General features: G+C 36.5%; 1 protein-coding gene across 1 annotated transcript; it reads right to left on the bottom strand.

Annotated features, from left to right (window-relative positions):
* Positions 1-621: 621 nt before the first annotated feature.
* Positions 622-13,085, bottom strand: LOC141442606 (uncharacterized). The gene is made up of 3 exons (XM_074107624.1): positions 13,048-13,085; positions 5,088-5,179; positions 622-4,667 (listed from the first exon to the last, which is right to left on the bottom strand). The coding sequence occupies exons 2-3, from the start codon at positions 5,128-5,130 to the stop codon at positions 4,204-4,206; spliced, it is 507 nt and encodes a 168-aa protein (XP_073963725.1). The 5' UTR covers positions 5,131-5,179; positions 13,048-13,085; the 3' UTR covers positions 622-4,203.
* Positions 13,086-16,046: the final 2,961 nt, after the last annotated feature.

Below are 16,046 nucleotides of genomic sequence, written 5' to 3'. Positions count from 1 at the left end.
ATTCACATGACTGTAGATATAAGAACATCGCCCGCGCACCGCGGGGCGTCGCGGTGTGATGTTCTTATACAGCCACGTAGTAGGCCCGCCGCCGTCTTATGTCTGATTTACGCTTAAAGCTAGAAACGCTGTCAGCGGAGGCGGAGCGGTGCGGCGCGCGGCGCGGAGGCGTAGTAATATTCGAGCTAACATGAAAGAGGGCACAGAAATACCGCGCGGGAAATAGGCGTGGCCATGTATTCTGTAGCATCTTTTTACGTTAGCTCGGTTATTACAACCGGTACCGCGTCTATGTGTTCCAAGCTTATGAGAGGCTGAGAGCGTAAATAGCACTGTCTGAAGTTTCATATTATTAATTACGATATGAATTGTTCTCTAGTAACGACACATTATCGTGATATTTACTTGTTGGTATAGTTCTAAGTAAATTTTTACACTTACATAAACATTATTTTAAATTAGTTTTATTTTCTAATGTTGTAGTAATTTTATGTTAACTAGTTAAATTCTGCAACGAACTTTGAATAAAAATTGTGTTGTGAATTAAAAGAAAATGCTTATATATTTTTTGTTTCCTTGTGGTGTACAATACAATAAAGTTATTTAAGTGACAATCGTTTTTTTTTTCCTTTTTCCCGTGTTCCTGTTTCAATCGTCATGTAGCCATTCAATCTATCAATTCAATATGTTAGGCGTTTCATGGGAGAAAGTGGAACGAAATAAGTAAGTCATTATTCAGTTGTTTGTACTATTTATTCCACGGAGTAGACATGTTAGCATCAATTCCAGCTCTGATGGGATTCCGAACTGAACACAAGTTCTTTATAAAAAATAAGTCAATTGTACCAAGAACACACTTAGACGTTATTAATACTATTCCAGGCCATTTACTACGAAATGCAAAATTCGAACTTCGTATGTTGCCGTCACGCTGACGGTTATATTATTAAACGAGAATGAGTGGGACGGTACGTTACGAACCTCAAATTTTGTAATAGCCCCCCCAGTAACCGCGATGTAATGAATGAGTTACATTACAAGATATCAACCATAGCACTGTAGTGTCAAGCTACTGGAATAATTCAACAGCCGCGTTTTGCTAGTTAAGTAAACACTAGTAAACATTAAAAAAAAAAATAACTTTATAGTAAGAACGTTTTCGCATTAACCGATCCGATATCGGTACGATATTGGGGCAAGTAAAATGTATGAAATATGTACCTGTCTTTCACATTGTCCGGCCCGATATCGGATATCGGAGCCGACACCGATATGTTCACAGCACCATCAGACGCCCGTGGGCACATACAAACTTCATCTTAATAAAGTTTGTATGTGTGCTATGCGTGTATCTAAATTGTCTGTGTGCGCAGAGCCCCATGCGTGGCGGCCATTTTGAGCCGGCCGTATCGGACCGATTTTGTCGGATATATATGTGAAAGCAGCACATGGTGTCGGCTATCGGATGTCGTCTATTGTCGTCCGATACCGATATCGGATCGGATAATATGCAAACGCTCTTAGGAAGACCAGGCCCAGTAGTTGACAATTACAATCTTTTGTTAATAGAATAGAATAGAAGTGAAGTGTTTTTCTGTATCGCTTACTATTTCTGGTGTACAATAAAGAGTATTTGTATTGTATTGTATTGTGACAGCAGAGTGCCATCTATTAGGCATGGTATAGCATAGCATGTCCAACACTAGGACATTTATTTTACGTACAGCATGCATTTGTAAATAATACCTAAACTAAACACATAATTATTGTCTTATTCTAAGAAAAGGCAGTATAAATCATATTGTATTAATAGAACAGAATCTTTACAATATTTCTTTCATTTCGATATAGTATTGTTATTTGTATTATGTTTCGTATTTACAACATCGCATTCAGTTTATTTTTACACCAAAATAAATAATACACTATTTCTATTTCACTGATATTGCAACATTTCGTCAAGTTATAAACAAGAGCAATTACCGTTTTTTATTTATTCACAAATAAAAACACGTAATTGTGTTATAACGACAAACAAATCAGTCTTCTAGAAATAATAGGTAGTCATATTTTTAACCAAAAATGAAAATGGATTTTTTACGCGTAAATAGTCAAGTCTAAAAAAAATATTCGTTTATTTTATAAAGCACGCCTAAAGACTGTCGTTTAGGCAAGTCTTTTCATGCTTGTCATATTTGTATTAAGTGTTGACATAGGTACTCTTAAATATATCTACGGGATCATGGCTTTTCCCCAAATTATTAATTTCTCAACTGTTTCATATGGACGAACGCTTTTTGTGGGACTGTATTACCTCTATTTAGGATATATTTCACGACTGTAGAACCTTATACGTTAGGTTACTTTTATAACAATACTAAAGTACTAACAGTTATAAAAAAAAAATTTCGTCCATGTTTGCTGTCGGGAAAAAAAATTCAGAGAAGAATATTTTCACCGACACATACAGTTAATTTGAATTTGCAACTACACAAGAAACAAGTTTTCCTACTACCTATTTGTACTCCATGTTCGTTCATAGCAATAGAAATATAGCAAACTATCTTAGCATGTATTTTAATTTAAAACGCTTTTTAAAAATTAATGACCGGTTCATGAAAAACCATCATCAATTTATAAGTTTCAATAAAAATAACGGTATAATCTTTACTTTATTTGTACTGCTAAAAAATTAACGAAAGAAGAAGTTATTTAATTAATTACCTATTTATAAAAAGTTAAAAATATCAAAACAGATATTTTTTTTCTCTCTCGCTCACTCTCACTCTCTCTATGTAAATAGTATGTATGTATGTAAACTCTTTATTGTACAGTCGCCATTAGATATTTCGGAGCGGCCAAGGTGATCAAAAATATCGAAACCCAATACCTAAACTAAATACCTAAATAATTGAGTGAACTGTACAAAAGAAAATAAACAAAATACAATCGACAAACTTTGAAATACTTGTACAAAGGCGAAAAGCAAAAAGTTATCAGAAAGTAAGAAATTCTTTACAATATACAACCTTTAAGTTTATCAAATACAAAAGTCATCACCCGACACCCATACGCCAGGCTTCTATATTGCAATGCCTAAAATTGAACCTTAACGCAATTGAACGAAGGTTGCTTTTGCATTGAAGTAATGGACGCTTATATAGGTCGTTGGCACGGAACCTGCGGTGCGGTGCGGTGGTGATGAGTAGTTGGCGTCCAAAGTGTTAACAAGTTTTAGGATATGATTTTTTCTTACAGGCATATCTGCTAGATGGCGTTGTTAGTACCGTGATGTCCGTTTGACATGAGTCTTTCATGCGACCGACTCATACAATTCAATGTGATGATAATTATTTAACCAATCACACGCGTGACACAAATTTCAGTCTTCAAACGCACGATACTATACTTGGTTTGGATAGGTATTTAGCTAAATTTAAACAAAACAACGTCAATTGGTATCTTAAATATTGAAATTTCCACATTAAACTATCTAAACATTTACATTTCTGTACTTATTGAAATGTATTGAAAACACTAGTCTAGTTTGTATTACGATGACAGATAAGTAAAATGTTTAAAATCCTTGAATGTACCAAATCTGGCAGCGGCAGCTGAAGTTTGTTTACATTCAGTTAAATACCTGTCCAAACCAAGTATAGTCAACTAGCCTGTCGCAGTAACCCTCTTTTTATGATGTCCACCAGTGAAACACCTGAAATAACTAACTTTTTGAGCAATAACTTTTCATACTGGTGGAATATCGCTAGATGGCGACAGTATCGCGTGGTTCGTTTGACATTTCGTCGGTAATACTGCATACCGCGTAACTAGCATTTCCATAAGGTATAATTTTCACTGTACTAACAGTAGATGTATCTACTGTTCTGACGGTGAAAATTATACCTTATGGAAAATGCTAGTTACGCGGTATGCAGTATCACCGACGATTTGTATCACATTTGGGATTAGTTGGAACAGATATAGAATAATATGTTGCCATCGAATTTTGTCGGAAAAGTTCTTATGTATATTGCTTTCTCAACTAGTTTACTGAAGCTTATTGAGAAAGCGAGATAAACCTCGCGTTAATGGCGCCATCTAGTGATATTTTGTCTGTCATAAAACCCTCACTAACTGTCGCAGACTGAGATGAGATGACAACCCTAAAATATATTTTTTAGATTGAAACTACAACTTACTCTACTCCATTTTTACCCGTTTAGAGCGTCTCCTCTCGGATCGGCTATTTTTACGTTTTCTACTTTCATTAGCTTCATTCTTGACTATGTTACAATCAACTCCTTCAAGCTTAACATTAGCTACTAGTAACTGTGGAATAAAATTAGAGTCTATATTATTGTTCAAAACAGATTCATGATCGGTATTTTCCTTCTTTAAATATTTTAGTGTATCAAAGAACTGGGTAATATTGTCCTTTGTATCTTCGCATTTAATAACTTTGGTTTCTTCGGAATCATCGATTTTTATATTTTTATCTGTATCAGTCCCAACTTGGCTCGTTAGAGTTTGCGTACTTGGAGGTCCTTGATTTTCTTTATTGCCGTCTTTTTCTACCATATTTTGGGAAACAGGATTCGACTTAGGTTGTTCATTTAGACAAATGGCACGGTTATTTTTCTTGGGCCGCCTCTTCCTCTTGTATGCTGAAATGAAAAGTACAAAATTAGGAAAGGAATTTAACGTGACATCAACCGCCATTTTGCTTTTTGCCCTTTTGCGGTATTAAAATTAACCTGTTCTGGCGCACCCGAAAATCATGTAAATAAAAATTAAACAACAATATTAATTTTTCTTTTATTTACTAGCCTGTTGCACGCGACTCCGTTTGCGTTTAATTCGTTTATCAGTATCCCGGGAGAACTATGTAATTTTCCAGGATAAAACTATGCTAATGTCCTTCCCCGGGACTCAAACTATGTCTATACCGAATTTCATCTTAATCGGTTCTGCGGTTTAGATGTGATGACTTGCTGAACAATCAAACAAACAGACTTTCAAACTTTCACATTTATAATAATAGTGAGAACTTTTTTTTTAATATGACTTTCACCGTGAGAACTTACTTCTATTGGTGGATGCAAGTTGTACAGGAGCAGGCTGCGTCATCTCACTAATGACAAACTGAGCACGGGCAAATAACTCCAATGCCTCTAATCTGTAAATATTAAAAATGTTTTTGTTAAAAAAAACTTTCGCTGCCTGTACTTGCAGTGCCATCTAATTTACATTATGTACTTATAAAGATTCAGCTTCAACATTTTTAACCCCCGACGCAGGGGTGTTATAAGTTTGACGTGTGTCTGTATGTCTGTCTGTGGCAACGTAGCTCTTAAACGGGTGGACCGATTTGAATGCGGTTTTTTAGCAGGTTCTTAGGCATGTTTAATCAAAATCGGTTCAGCCGTTTTTGAGATATTGAATTTGGAAGTGACAAAGACAGGGGTATTCCAACTTTTTGTTGATTAGGCTATAAGATAAGTGATTTCTGTCATGCCATTATATTTATTTTTACAAGCTTTTTAAACTGCAAAAAATCATATTTGTAGTTGTGTAATTGTAGTTAGCTAGCCATTTTTCTACCACATCACATCACGGTATTCCATTGTGCTGAAATTTTAAATACTTATAAGTACTTAAGTACTTTATGGTAAGTTTGGTGACAATTCAATACCTATTCTGGTAGTGAAATTCTTGTGGTCTGTCGAGGATTGTCTCTACAGGAAGGAACTCTTCAAAGGCCAATAGCATTGGCTTGAAGTGTGATATGAATCTGTAATTGGATGACAATGTCAAGTGAATGAAAAGTACATGGCACAGTCACCAAGAGAAGCTTTTGTTAAAAAATAAATTATTCACAAAAAACTTACTATGTTTGAATAAACAGATACGGCATTAGATACAGACAAACATCTTAGTACATAAAAAGTTTTTTGTTAAATTTTAATTTTTAATATAAGCTTTTTTGCGGACTTCTTTTAGTTGACTGTACTTGCATTGTCATCCAAACTACATTCTGTACCAAATTTCAAGTTGATACCATTAACCGCTGAGGAGTTCCATCCATCCTGCTAAGACAATCCTGACTGGACAATCAGGTTGTCACTACTAGATTATTGTATTGTCACCAAATTTACATAAGTATATTAATAATAATTTAATTATTTTTCTCCACCACCAAGTTACAGTGTATCAAACATATTTAATAAATTTAAGAGTGCACAGTGGGTAGATGCTTCTTCTAGAGAAAAGTGTCTAGTGATTTACTCCTTACTAATTTCAAGATTTTAATTAAATTAAGGACTATAAACCTAATAAGAGTGAACTTAAATATAGTGAAAAGGATTGTACAGTGTTTACAAACATTTTAGTGTTGTGAATGCTTTTTATAATAGTTATTATAACATTTTTAGTTTAAGTGACTTCTGAACTACCCTCATTTAAGTGTCAGGGTTTATTTTAACACAAAATTGAAGTGTTGTGTTTATAATGGAGGTTGGGGAAGAGGATGAGAAATCCAATGAAATTCCCAATTTGGATTCCATGTCACCGGAAGAAATAAACCAAGTTATTCTGGGATCTGACCTGGAATGGGATGATAATGATGTGGACCCCCAAGTGCCAGGTCGGAAAAGGCTGAGAGGAGAATCCTCGCCAGAAGAGGATGAGACGTATTTAGAAGGCTTTACGGAAGTAATCAGACGGAAAAAGAGGGTAAATCAACGCGACTCTCCATTGAGAGACTCTGCACAAAGACATTCAGCATTGCCGGAAGAGGATGATTCAAATACTTTTGTGGAGGTTTCAGTGAGTAGTAAAGAGGGTCTTCCAAAGAAAATAGGGATGGCAAGAATATTGAAAAATAGCAATGTTACTGGTGTACTGAAAGTGACATACAAGAGTCCTTATAAAATTCTAATAAGATTTAAGGACTGTGAGTCAGCTGGCACGCTAATGAAGTGCGCACAGATTATAAATGCAGGCTGGACATGTCGTAAAACAAGTGAAGTGGCATATACATATGGTGTTGTCAAGGATGTTGATCTGGACATAGACGATGACAAAATAAAAGATGAATTTCAATGTGATTTGGAGATCATCAGTGCAAAGAGACTTAATAGAAGAGACAAGGATGGGAAGTGGGTTAGAAGTGAAAAAATACGCTTACAGTTCTCGGGCTCGGACTTGCCTCCATATGTTTTCTCATATGGACTAAGGATGGAAGTCGAGCCATACATTTTTCCTGTTACACAGTGTAGCAAGTGTTGGAAGTTTGGGCACATCAGAAACTTCTGCCCATCAAATAAGCAAATATGCCCAAAATGCGGTGCAGATCATGAAAATTGCGAAACTACGGTGTTTAAATGCACAAATTGCAAAGGTGATCACATGTCTGTGGTTAAAAGTTGTGTCCAGCTTTCCATAAGGAGAAAAAAATTAGAGAGTTGATGGCTGAGAAAAGATGTACCTATAAAATAGCTCTCTTAAAATTCGGCAAGCATTTGATTCTGAGGAATCTACATCTGGCAAAAAAAGTTGGGAAAATGAGGAGAGTTCAGAAAGTAATACTCCCCAGCCTCAAGCCAAAACGTTTGCAGATGCTCTAAAGAAAAACCAAGAAAATAAAACTGTAAATGAAAACAAACCAGCGAGCAGGAAAACTCCCAAAGGAAATGAGAATACTAAAAAACGACAACATAAAAATAATGAAGGGTGTTCGTCACAGCAAGGAGAGAATAACGCTCCTGTCCATGGAACCATGAGAAAGACAAAAACGATGAATATGATGATGAACCAAAAAAGCAAAAGGATACAGGATTATTTAGACGATTTTTAAACAAATTGAAGGAGATTATTTTGGCTAAGGAGGATTGGGGAGAAAAAATTCAAATGATTGTTAAGTACATTGTTGAAGAAGTGAAATTATTGTTTAAGGAATTTATGAATGTTGACGCGCTGCTGAGTCTTTTTAATTTCACCTGGGATGGCTCTTCAATGTAATATAGAAACATTAAACATTATCCAATGGAATGCACACAGCATTAAAGCAAAGCTAAAGGAGTTGGAAAACATTCTTATACAGGATAAGATACATTTAGGTTTTATATGTGAAACCTGGTTGTCCAAGGATGATTGTGTTAAGTTAAGTAACTACAACATATTGAGATTGGATAGAGATGATGGTTACGGTGGTGTGTGTGTCCTCTACCACAAATCTATTAAGTTGAGACCTTATACCTTTGTTACTCCTAACCCTATTCTGGAGATACTGGTTGTGACAGTGGACAATGTTAGTGGTCTTAAAAATATTATTTCCATTTACTGCCCAAACTCACAAAGTGTTAGCCAGAGCGATTGGGATGGTTTATTTGAAATATTTGATAAAGAGACAATAATATTGGGAGACATGAACGCACACCACTTGTTATGGTCATATAAAACCGATTGTAAGGGAGAAAAGCTGTATAAAGCAATGTTTGAGAATAATTTCGTATGCCTTAACAATGGTACCCACACCAGAATTACAATAGTTGATGGACAGCCGCAAGAATCTTCTCCAGATGTCACATTTGTATCAACTGACCTTTCATTGAAATGCACATGGATGGTTACCAACGAGAACTTAGGCAGTGATCACTTGATTATTAGGTTAAAAGTGGGATACGAAAAATCTACAGTGCCTATTTTGAAAAGAAACTATAAAAAGGCGAATTGGAAAGAGTTTAAGAATAAATTAAATTCCGTTTTCAATCAGCAGCAACTGTCACTAAATGTACAGGAAAGTTATGATAAGTTTTAAAAAGCATTACAGATGCAGCTGATGAAACAATACCTTGGATCAAAATATCGCAAGACCCTACTAACAAATTTTCTCCCAAGCCTTATTGGTCTGCAGAAATCTCAGAATCAGTAGCACAGAGACGATTGGCTCTTAAAAATTTCAGGAAAAATCCCACTCCTGACAATCTTAGCACATTGCAAACGAGGATATCACGTAGTCAACAGTTAATAAGAAGAGAAAGTGCTAAAGCTTGGAGACAGTTTTGCAGTGATATAGACACCGAGACTTCGCCTTCGGAAATGTGGAGGAAGATGGGGTGGATGAAGGGTAAAAAGTCGGCAGGCAGCGCTATTGATCCTGCTAAGGCTACTGAATTGCTCCAGTCACTAACACCAGACTCCGTCGAAGAGCTTCAACCAACATTAGTTGATAGTTTTAACCCAATTCTGGAAAAGAAGATCACTATGGCAGAGTTAATGAATTCACTAAAACGTAAAGATTCTGCCCCAGGCGCTGATAATGTATCTTATTCCATGATTTATAATTTGCCGACATCTGGTAAGGCAATGCTTTTGTATATATATAATTTAGTTTTAGCAACGGGGGCAGTCCCAGACCAGTGGCGCCATATTAAAGTTGTACCAGTACCGAAACCTGGTCGAGACTCAGATTCGGCATCTTCATTGAGACCTATTTCTTTAATATCATGTTCCTGCAAAATTTTTCATTACATCCTTATGAAAAGAATAGAGTGGCATGTTGAACACCAAAGCCTGCTGTCAGACTCTACTATTGGATTTAGAAGGGCTCGTTCTTGTTACGATAATCTGGTAAGATTGCTCACCACTGTACAGTTAGGTTTTTCAAGGAAAGCGGCCGTTGTAGCCTGTTTCCTTGACATCGAAAATGCGTATAATAATGTTAACGTGCACTTTCTGGTGAGGATGTTGGAGAGAATTGGGGTTGGAAAAAGGATTTGCCAATACATTTGAACTTTTTATCAAGGCGAAAACTTCAGGTTACTGGGCTGAATGGCAACAATATGAGATATACCAGTGTGGGGCTTGCTCAAGGTGACCCATTATCTCCATTACTTTTTAACATCGCCACCATGAATATATGTAAAAATATTTCAAGTGTGCATATATCCCAATATGCTGACGATTTTGTTCTGTATGCAATGATAGATGGTAGAAACTTATTATCCACTGTTAATAATATTGAAACAAGTTTGGAGTTAGTTATAGAAATGCTAAAGGATATAGGTTTGTCAGTATCTGAAAAGAAAACAAATTTATGTATATTTAGCAGATGTAGGCAAAAGTTTCAGAACATACAAGTAAGAATAAATGATAATCCATTAAAAGCAGTAGCTAAAGTTAAATATCTTGGCATGTGGTTGGATACCTCTCTTCGATGGGGCTTACATATTAAGGAGATTTGTGGGAAAGCTTATAAATATTTAAATATATTAAAAATTCTATCAGGAGGCTCTTGGGGTGTCCATCCAATACACCTCAGGCGTCTTTATATTTCACTAATAAGAAGCAGAATAGATTATGGTAGTTTTTTATTTGGCTCTTGTGCAAATACTCATTTAAGAAAATTAAACCTCTTACAAAATCGAGCTCTCCGAATATGTGGAAGTTTTATCCGTAGTACACCCATACATGTGATGGAGAATGAACTCTGCCTACCGCCTCTCTCCATACGTAGGCAATGGCTGGCATCCAGGTACTGGTTGGGAGTTTGTTCGAGATCACATGATAAGGTATCTGACCTTCTGGAACAGCTATCCGTACAATGTGATCAGAGTTATTGGAATAATAAAGTTAAGCCAGTACTAGTCACAGTCCACAATTTGTTTAAGGATGTGGATATGCACCAGAGCCCGATATTGGACATGTTTTCTGTGGACATTTGGACATCGTATATTGACATTCATTCTTGTATTAAGTGTGATGTAGATGAGATTAATTTACCAAAAAGAAATGTACCATGTGACTTGCTTAAGCAGAGTGTTATTAAAATGTTGGAGGAAAAATATGAAGGATTTTATAAATTGTATACGGATGGGTCCAAAGGCAAGGGTGTTGGTGCTGCATTTTTTGATCCTCAGTCAAATAATTCAAAACTAATTAAATTGCACAACGAGATTTGTATTATGAGAGCTGAACTGGTAGCCCTGCATGAAGCCCTTTCTTATGCTGTAGATTTGGAAAGAAATAAAATAATTATCCTAACTGACTCCAGGAGTGCACTTCAACACCTGGCTCGGTGTGTCTCGGGCTCCCGAGGTATGCCGATAGCCTACAATATCCTAAAAATCATACACAGGTTGCACTCCAACTGTGTCCAAATCGTGTTGCAATGGATCCCATCTCATGTGGGTTTAGCTGGTAATGAGCAAGCTGATAGTTTAGCTAACATAGCAGTTTCAAGAGGGGTTGAGATTGGATGTAAACCTTATGGTACAGAATTGATGTATTTAGCCAAGGCAAAGTGTAATGAACAATGGCAAATAGTGTTTAACAAAGTATCTGAAACAAAGGGCATTTGGTATAGTACTATTCAAAACAAAGTGTACAAGGTACCCTGGTTTGATTGTGCCAGCCTTCCCAGGGAATTACTTGTGCTTGCATTTCGTGTGCGATCTGGTCACATTCCACTAAATTATTTCCTAAATTTGATGAGAGTTGTACAATCACCCTTGTGTTTAGGTTGTAATAAGACTGAAGACCTCCTTCATTTTCTTCTGGAATGTGATCAGAATAAGGATACCAGAAACCGGTATCTGGATGGTATGGATCTGTGGAATGGAAGTGTAAATGTGATTCTGAGTCATCCACTTTCAGAAGAAGCGATGCGGATTTACAAGTTCATCAGACGGGCCTTTGCATCCAGAGACTAGGTTTCTGCACAAGAGAGTGTAACATGTATCTGAGGCCCCCCATGAGGCTGGCATAGTCACTTTTAGTGTACTGAAGCCTCGTTAAAATATAAGATTAAAAAAAAAAAAAAAAAAAAAAAATTTAAGAGTGCAGTTTACAGACTTATGTGGGGGAGACTGGTGCGAGAACTAGGCCGAGCCTGTGTGTCAGGTCACCAGGTCTCCAACCCTCAGCTGCCTGTAGTTATTACTCTTACTATTAAGAGAACAAAGGCAAGGATTGAAAACAATATTTCTCTTAGTTAAGATCATATCATTAATTTGTGTGTGTGTGTGTGTGTTTCTGCAAAAGTATGTATGTTTTAGCGTGGGAGGTTAGATGTAATGCGCAAATGTGGGTTTGTACGTATCCTGTTTGTGGTCACCGCATAACTAGTTATGTTGAGTTATGCTGAACCTATGTCATAGGCTTGAGCAGGTTTTCTGTCGCATTATAGTCTAGACTCAGTAGCCATTTAGTAACATTCATCTTACATTGGTTCAGGGTTAAGGAATACATAGCCAGATCCAAGCTTACTCTATTATATAGAAAACCTCCCAGGAAACAGAAAAATATGTATGCCAAATTTCAAGCCAATCCGACCACTGAAAGTGGGTCAAATTCAAGTTGCAAGATTTGACCCGCACATACATACATAGTTACATATATTGCAAGTTAGGCCCTGTTCACATTATTCCAGTAAAACCATTCCAGTAGAATGATACTGCGCTGATGGTTTGATCTATTGTAGCTAGTTAACATCATGGCCCCGCAGTGTTGGTTTGGTGTTGGTTTTACTGAAATAATGTTAACAATGCCCTAAAATCTTTTAAGAGCGTTTATACCTACCTGCTGAGCTGGCAACATTGCATTTATGTTAAATTTTCTCGATTGTTCCATAAAAACTAAATGAAAATTAAACATGTGGTCTGATTGAACTCTTCTTAATTTATAAGTTAATGTGTCTACTTCAATAATTAGTTGTGATACTTTTATATTCTTTAAAACAAATTAATCTTCATTAATGGTTTTTAAAGAAAATAAGTCTAAAACAAGATGGAGCGACAACCTGGTTAAGATCGCGGGATCGCGGTGGATACGAAAAGCACAAAACCGGTCTGAGTGGAGAGCCTTGGGGGAGGCCTATGTCCAGCAGTGGACGTCTTTCGGCTGACATGATGAAGTCTATAACAAGAAAACTAAGAAAAATGCAACGTTGCCAGCTCAGCAGGTATAAACGCTCTTAATAACAGTAATCAGATACAGATGAAACAAGAAGTAAATCCGATAACCAGAAGCCTTATTCTAACTCACTTGTAATCATAATCACTTTGACCACTTCTTTCTCTCACACAGAGTAGGATTTTTTTTTCAAATCTGCAATCAGCTATCATATAATAAGATATTGCATGAGTTTAATTGCTTTTAAAGGTTTACTTCATAGAGCACACTTCTCTTTTCTCCTCTTCTCTAGAAGTGTTTGAAATTAAATTTGCAAGATCAGAACTAAACAAAAACTAAATGAATAAAACAAACTAAAGTAAAACATGCGGAACCAACCAGCCGCACTAGGATTTTAACTGAGTGGCAACGGGCAGGCCATATAGCACGGAGAACAGATGGCCGTTGGGGCCGAAAAGTTCTCGAGTGGAGACCACCGATCGGCAAGCGCAACGTAGGACGTCCAGCAACGAGGTGGATGGATGAACTAGTTAAAGCCGCATGCCGTTTCCAGTCGAAGCAACTGGAGGTCTATGGGAAAGGCCTATGTCCAACAATGCACGTTCTACGGCTGAGATGATGATGTTGACGATCACTTAGGTACTACATACAATAACAAGGGGCTTTCTGAAGTTTTAACAGTACTAATAATAAGTATACCTTGTCTTTTTCCAATTGAACAGGGCTTTTTTCAATTCAAATCGCATCCGTCACTGCAGGATTATAAAAAGTCTGATAAACCTCTAGGATGTTCAATTCCACAGAAAGACTATTCAAGTCGAGCCTCAGGAACTGAATTTCCCTCTCTAAGCACGAGTATGATAACTGTGACAACATTTTGGTAAATGCTTATTGTGAAAACACAACTTAGTGAGCAACGCACTTTTTTATCATTTCCAATTTATGAGCTAAGTTTTAACTTTTTTAAGCGCGTATAATCGGGTAGAAAATGTGTAATTTTTTTTTATTTAAATACCCTAATTGTTGCCACTGGGGAAAAAACACGCTGATTTAAAAAAAAATAATGATTTCTGCATTATGGAATTACTAGAATATTCTAATCCATAGTTTAAGTATTAAGTAATGGTTTAATTTTCTAAAACAATTAATTTACAAGGTTGTACAAAATAAATTGATTGCTTCGAATCTAGTAAAGGCGGCAATACACGACACGTTCACTGTAAAGTAGGATTTTTAGTGCTTTTTAGGGTTCCGGAGCCAAAATGGCAAAAACGGAACCCTTATAGTTTCGTCAAGTCCGTCTCTGTCTGTCCGTCCGTCTGTCTGTCTGTCTGTCCGTCCGTCTGTATGTCACAGGCATTTTACTCGAAAACTACAAGATGTAGGTATATCAATGAAATTTGGAGTACAGATGTCTTGTCAAAGCCGCTATTTAGTTTTATAGTTAAATTATAAAAATAAATATTTATAGGGGGCACTCCATACACGTAACAGAAATTGAAATTATTCTTTATTATTATTATTATTATTCCCTCAATGGCGGCCTTAAGGCTTGGGCCAATGTCAGTTGCGAATTATTCTTTTTAACTCTCATCAACGTGTGGCACATAGTTTTGACAATGGTTTGAACAGCTCTTTTGAAAAGATAGTAAGGTTTCTCAAAAACTTTTTTGACAGGAGTCATTGGCAGTAGTGGTTGCTAACCTAAAGCGACCGTTGCCAAAAACAAAAAAAGTTGAAGTTGAAACTTTTTTGATTAAGTGAAGAATTTCCGGAAACAATCGCTCCCAAAGTAGCAAAATTGGTGTGTCCCCCCCCCTCTATCTTGTAAACCGTTCGTTTGTCCAAAAAATATGGAACGGTATCGCTCGGATATACCGTTTTTGAGTTATTGCCGAAAAACTGCGCTTCTTAACAAAAGGACGTAAGTGCCGTGAAGATACACTATTTTTTCTGGTACTTAATAGATTTTAAGACTGTAGTAAGTGTTTTAATTGTGTTCTACGCACACAAAATTACTTGATTTTTTTCGTAATGGCTACGGAACCCTATCTTAAACAATAAGTTAAGTACAGTGTCCTCCTTTTTAACACATTGTCATACGATTTTATTCGACTAACTAAACTGTCTTACTGTTTACTGACAATGTTAAATTATTCATATACTAGCTGTCCCGGCGAGCTTCTTACCGCCCCTACCTAACAGCTTTAGCTAAACTTGTAGGATTTTATTAACGTAATACCTAGTACAGTACATACGGTTTAGGGAGTGAGAGAAAGCTTGTTGTGTCAGAAAGAGAGGAGGACCGGCTTCCTTCTCATCCCTATTCCTATTCCGTACAGTTTACTAGATGAGAAGTGACCCAAGTAGATGCCTGGCGGGGTAACTGATCGAGTGATTGAAAATTATTAAAGTACTAATATCGCTATTAAAAAATGGGGGTTGGTGGTAGAAGGGTGAAAATGTATTATTATTGGTTTTTTGGAGTATTTTGTATTTTTTTATTTCAACTCCAAATTTGTTACTTTTACGGGTATCCGTGAAACCATATCGAAAATACAAACTGAGACATGGATGCACAGAAAAACCAGAAAAAAAAGAGACCAGCGCTGGGAATCGAACCCAGGTCCTCAGCAATCCGTGCTGCGTGCTATAACCCCTACACCACCGCTGGACAGGAATCTAGACACGAATTTTTCCTATGTATACTATGTATACATATCTCAGGTTGCTTATTCCTACTACGCTACTACGCTACTTATGCTGCAGCACTAACGACATCTACGTTCCGCTCTCATCGAGAGACGTCACACTCTTTCGGAACCAACCGCTCACCCAGACAAGAATGTCGCTACTAAGCCAATCAAATTATGATTGGTTTTTTTGGAGTATTTTTGTATTTTACCAATGAAACTCAAGTGGCCCTTATATCTTTTAACTAGAATAGATTAATTATAGTTACAATTAATTTTCAAATTCTTTATTGAATCATAGTGTTCTTCATACATTTTTACTTAAATTAATATAGACCATAAAACACATTGTGTTGTTTCATATTATAAAAAAGTGCTGCAACCAGATGTAAAAAAAAACTCGATATTTGAAAGGAAAATGTCAAAGGAGATAATAGT

This window comes from Choristoneura fumiferana, chromosome 26 (assembly GCF_025370935.1).
Source record: "Choristoneura fumiferana chromosome 26, NRCan_CFum_1, whole genome shotgun sequence".
Taxonomy (NCBI): Eukaryota; Metazoa; Arthropoda; class Insecta; order Lepidoptera; family Tortricidae; genus Choristoneura; species Choristoneura fumiferana.
This window is presented reverse-complemented; position numbering and strand designations above follow the sequence as displayed.

Coding starts and splice junctions, on each gene's coding strand:
- LOC141442606 (XM_074107624.1), bottom strand. CDS start 5,130: ATGACGCAGCCTGCTCCTGTACAACTTGCATCCACCAATAGAA. Junction 4,668..5,087: donor ACTTGCATCCACCAATAGAA/GTAAGTTCTCAC, acceptor TTTTCATTTCAG/CATACAAGAGGAAGAGGCGG.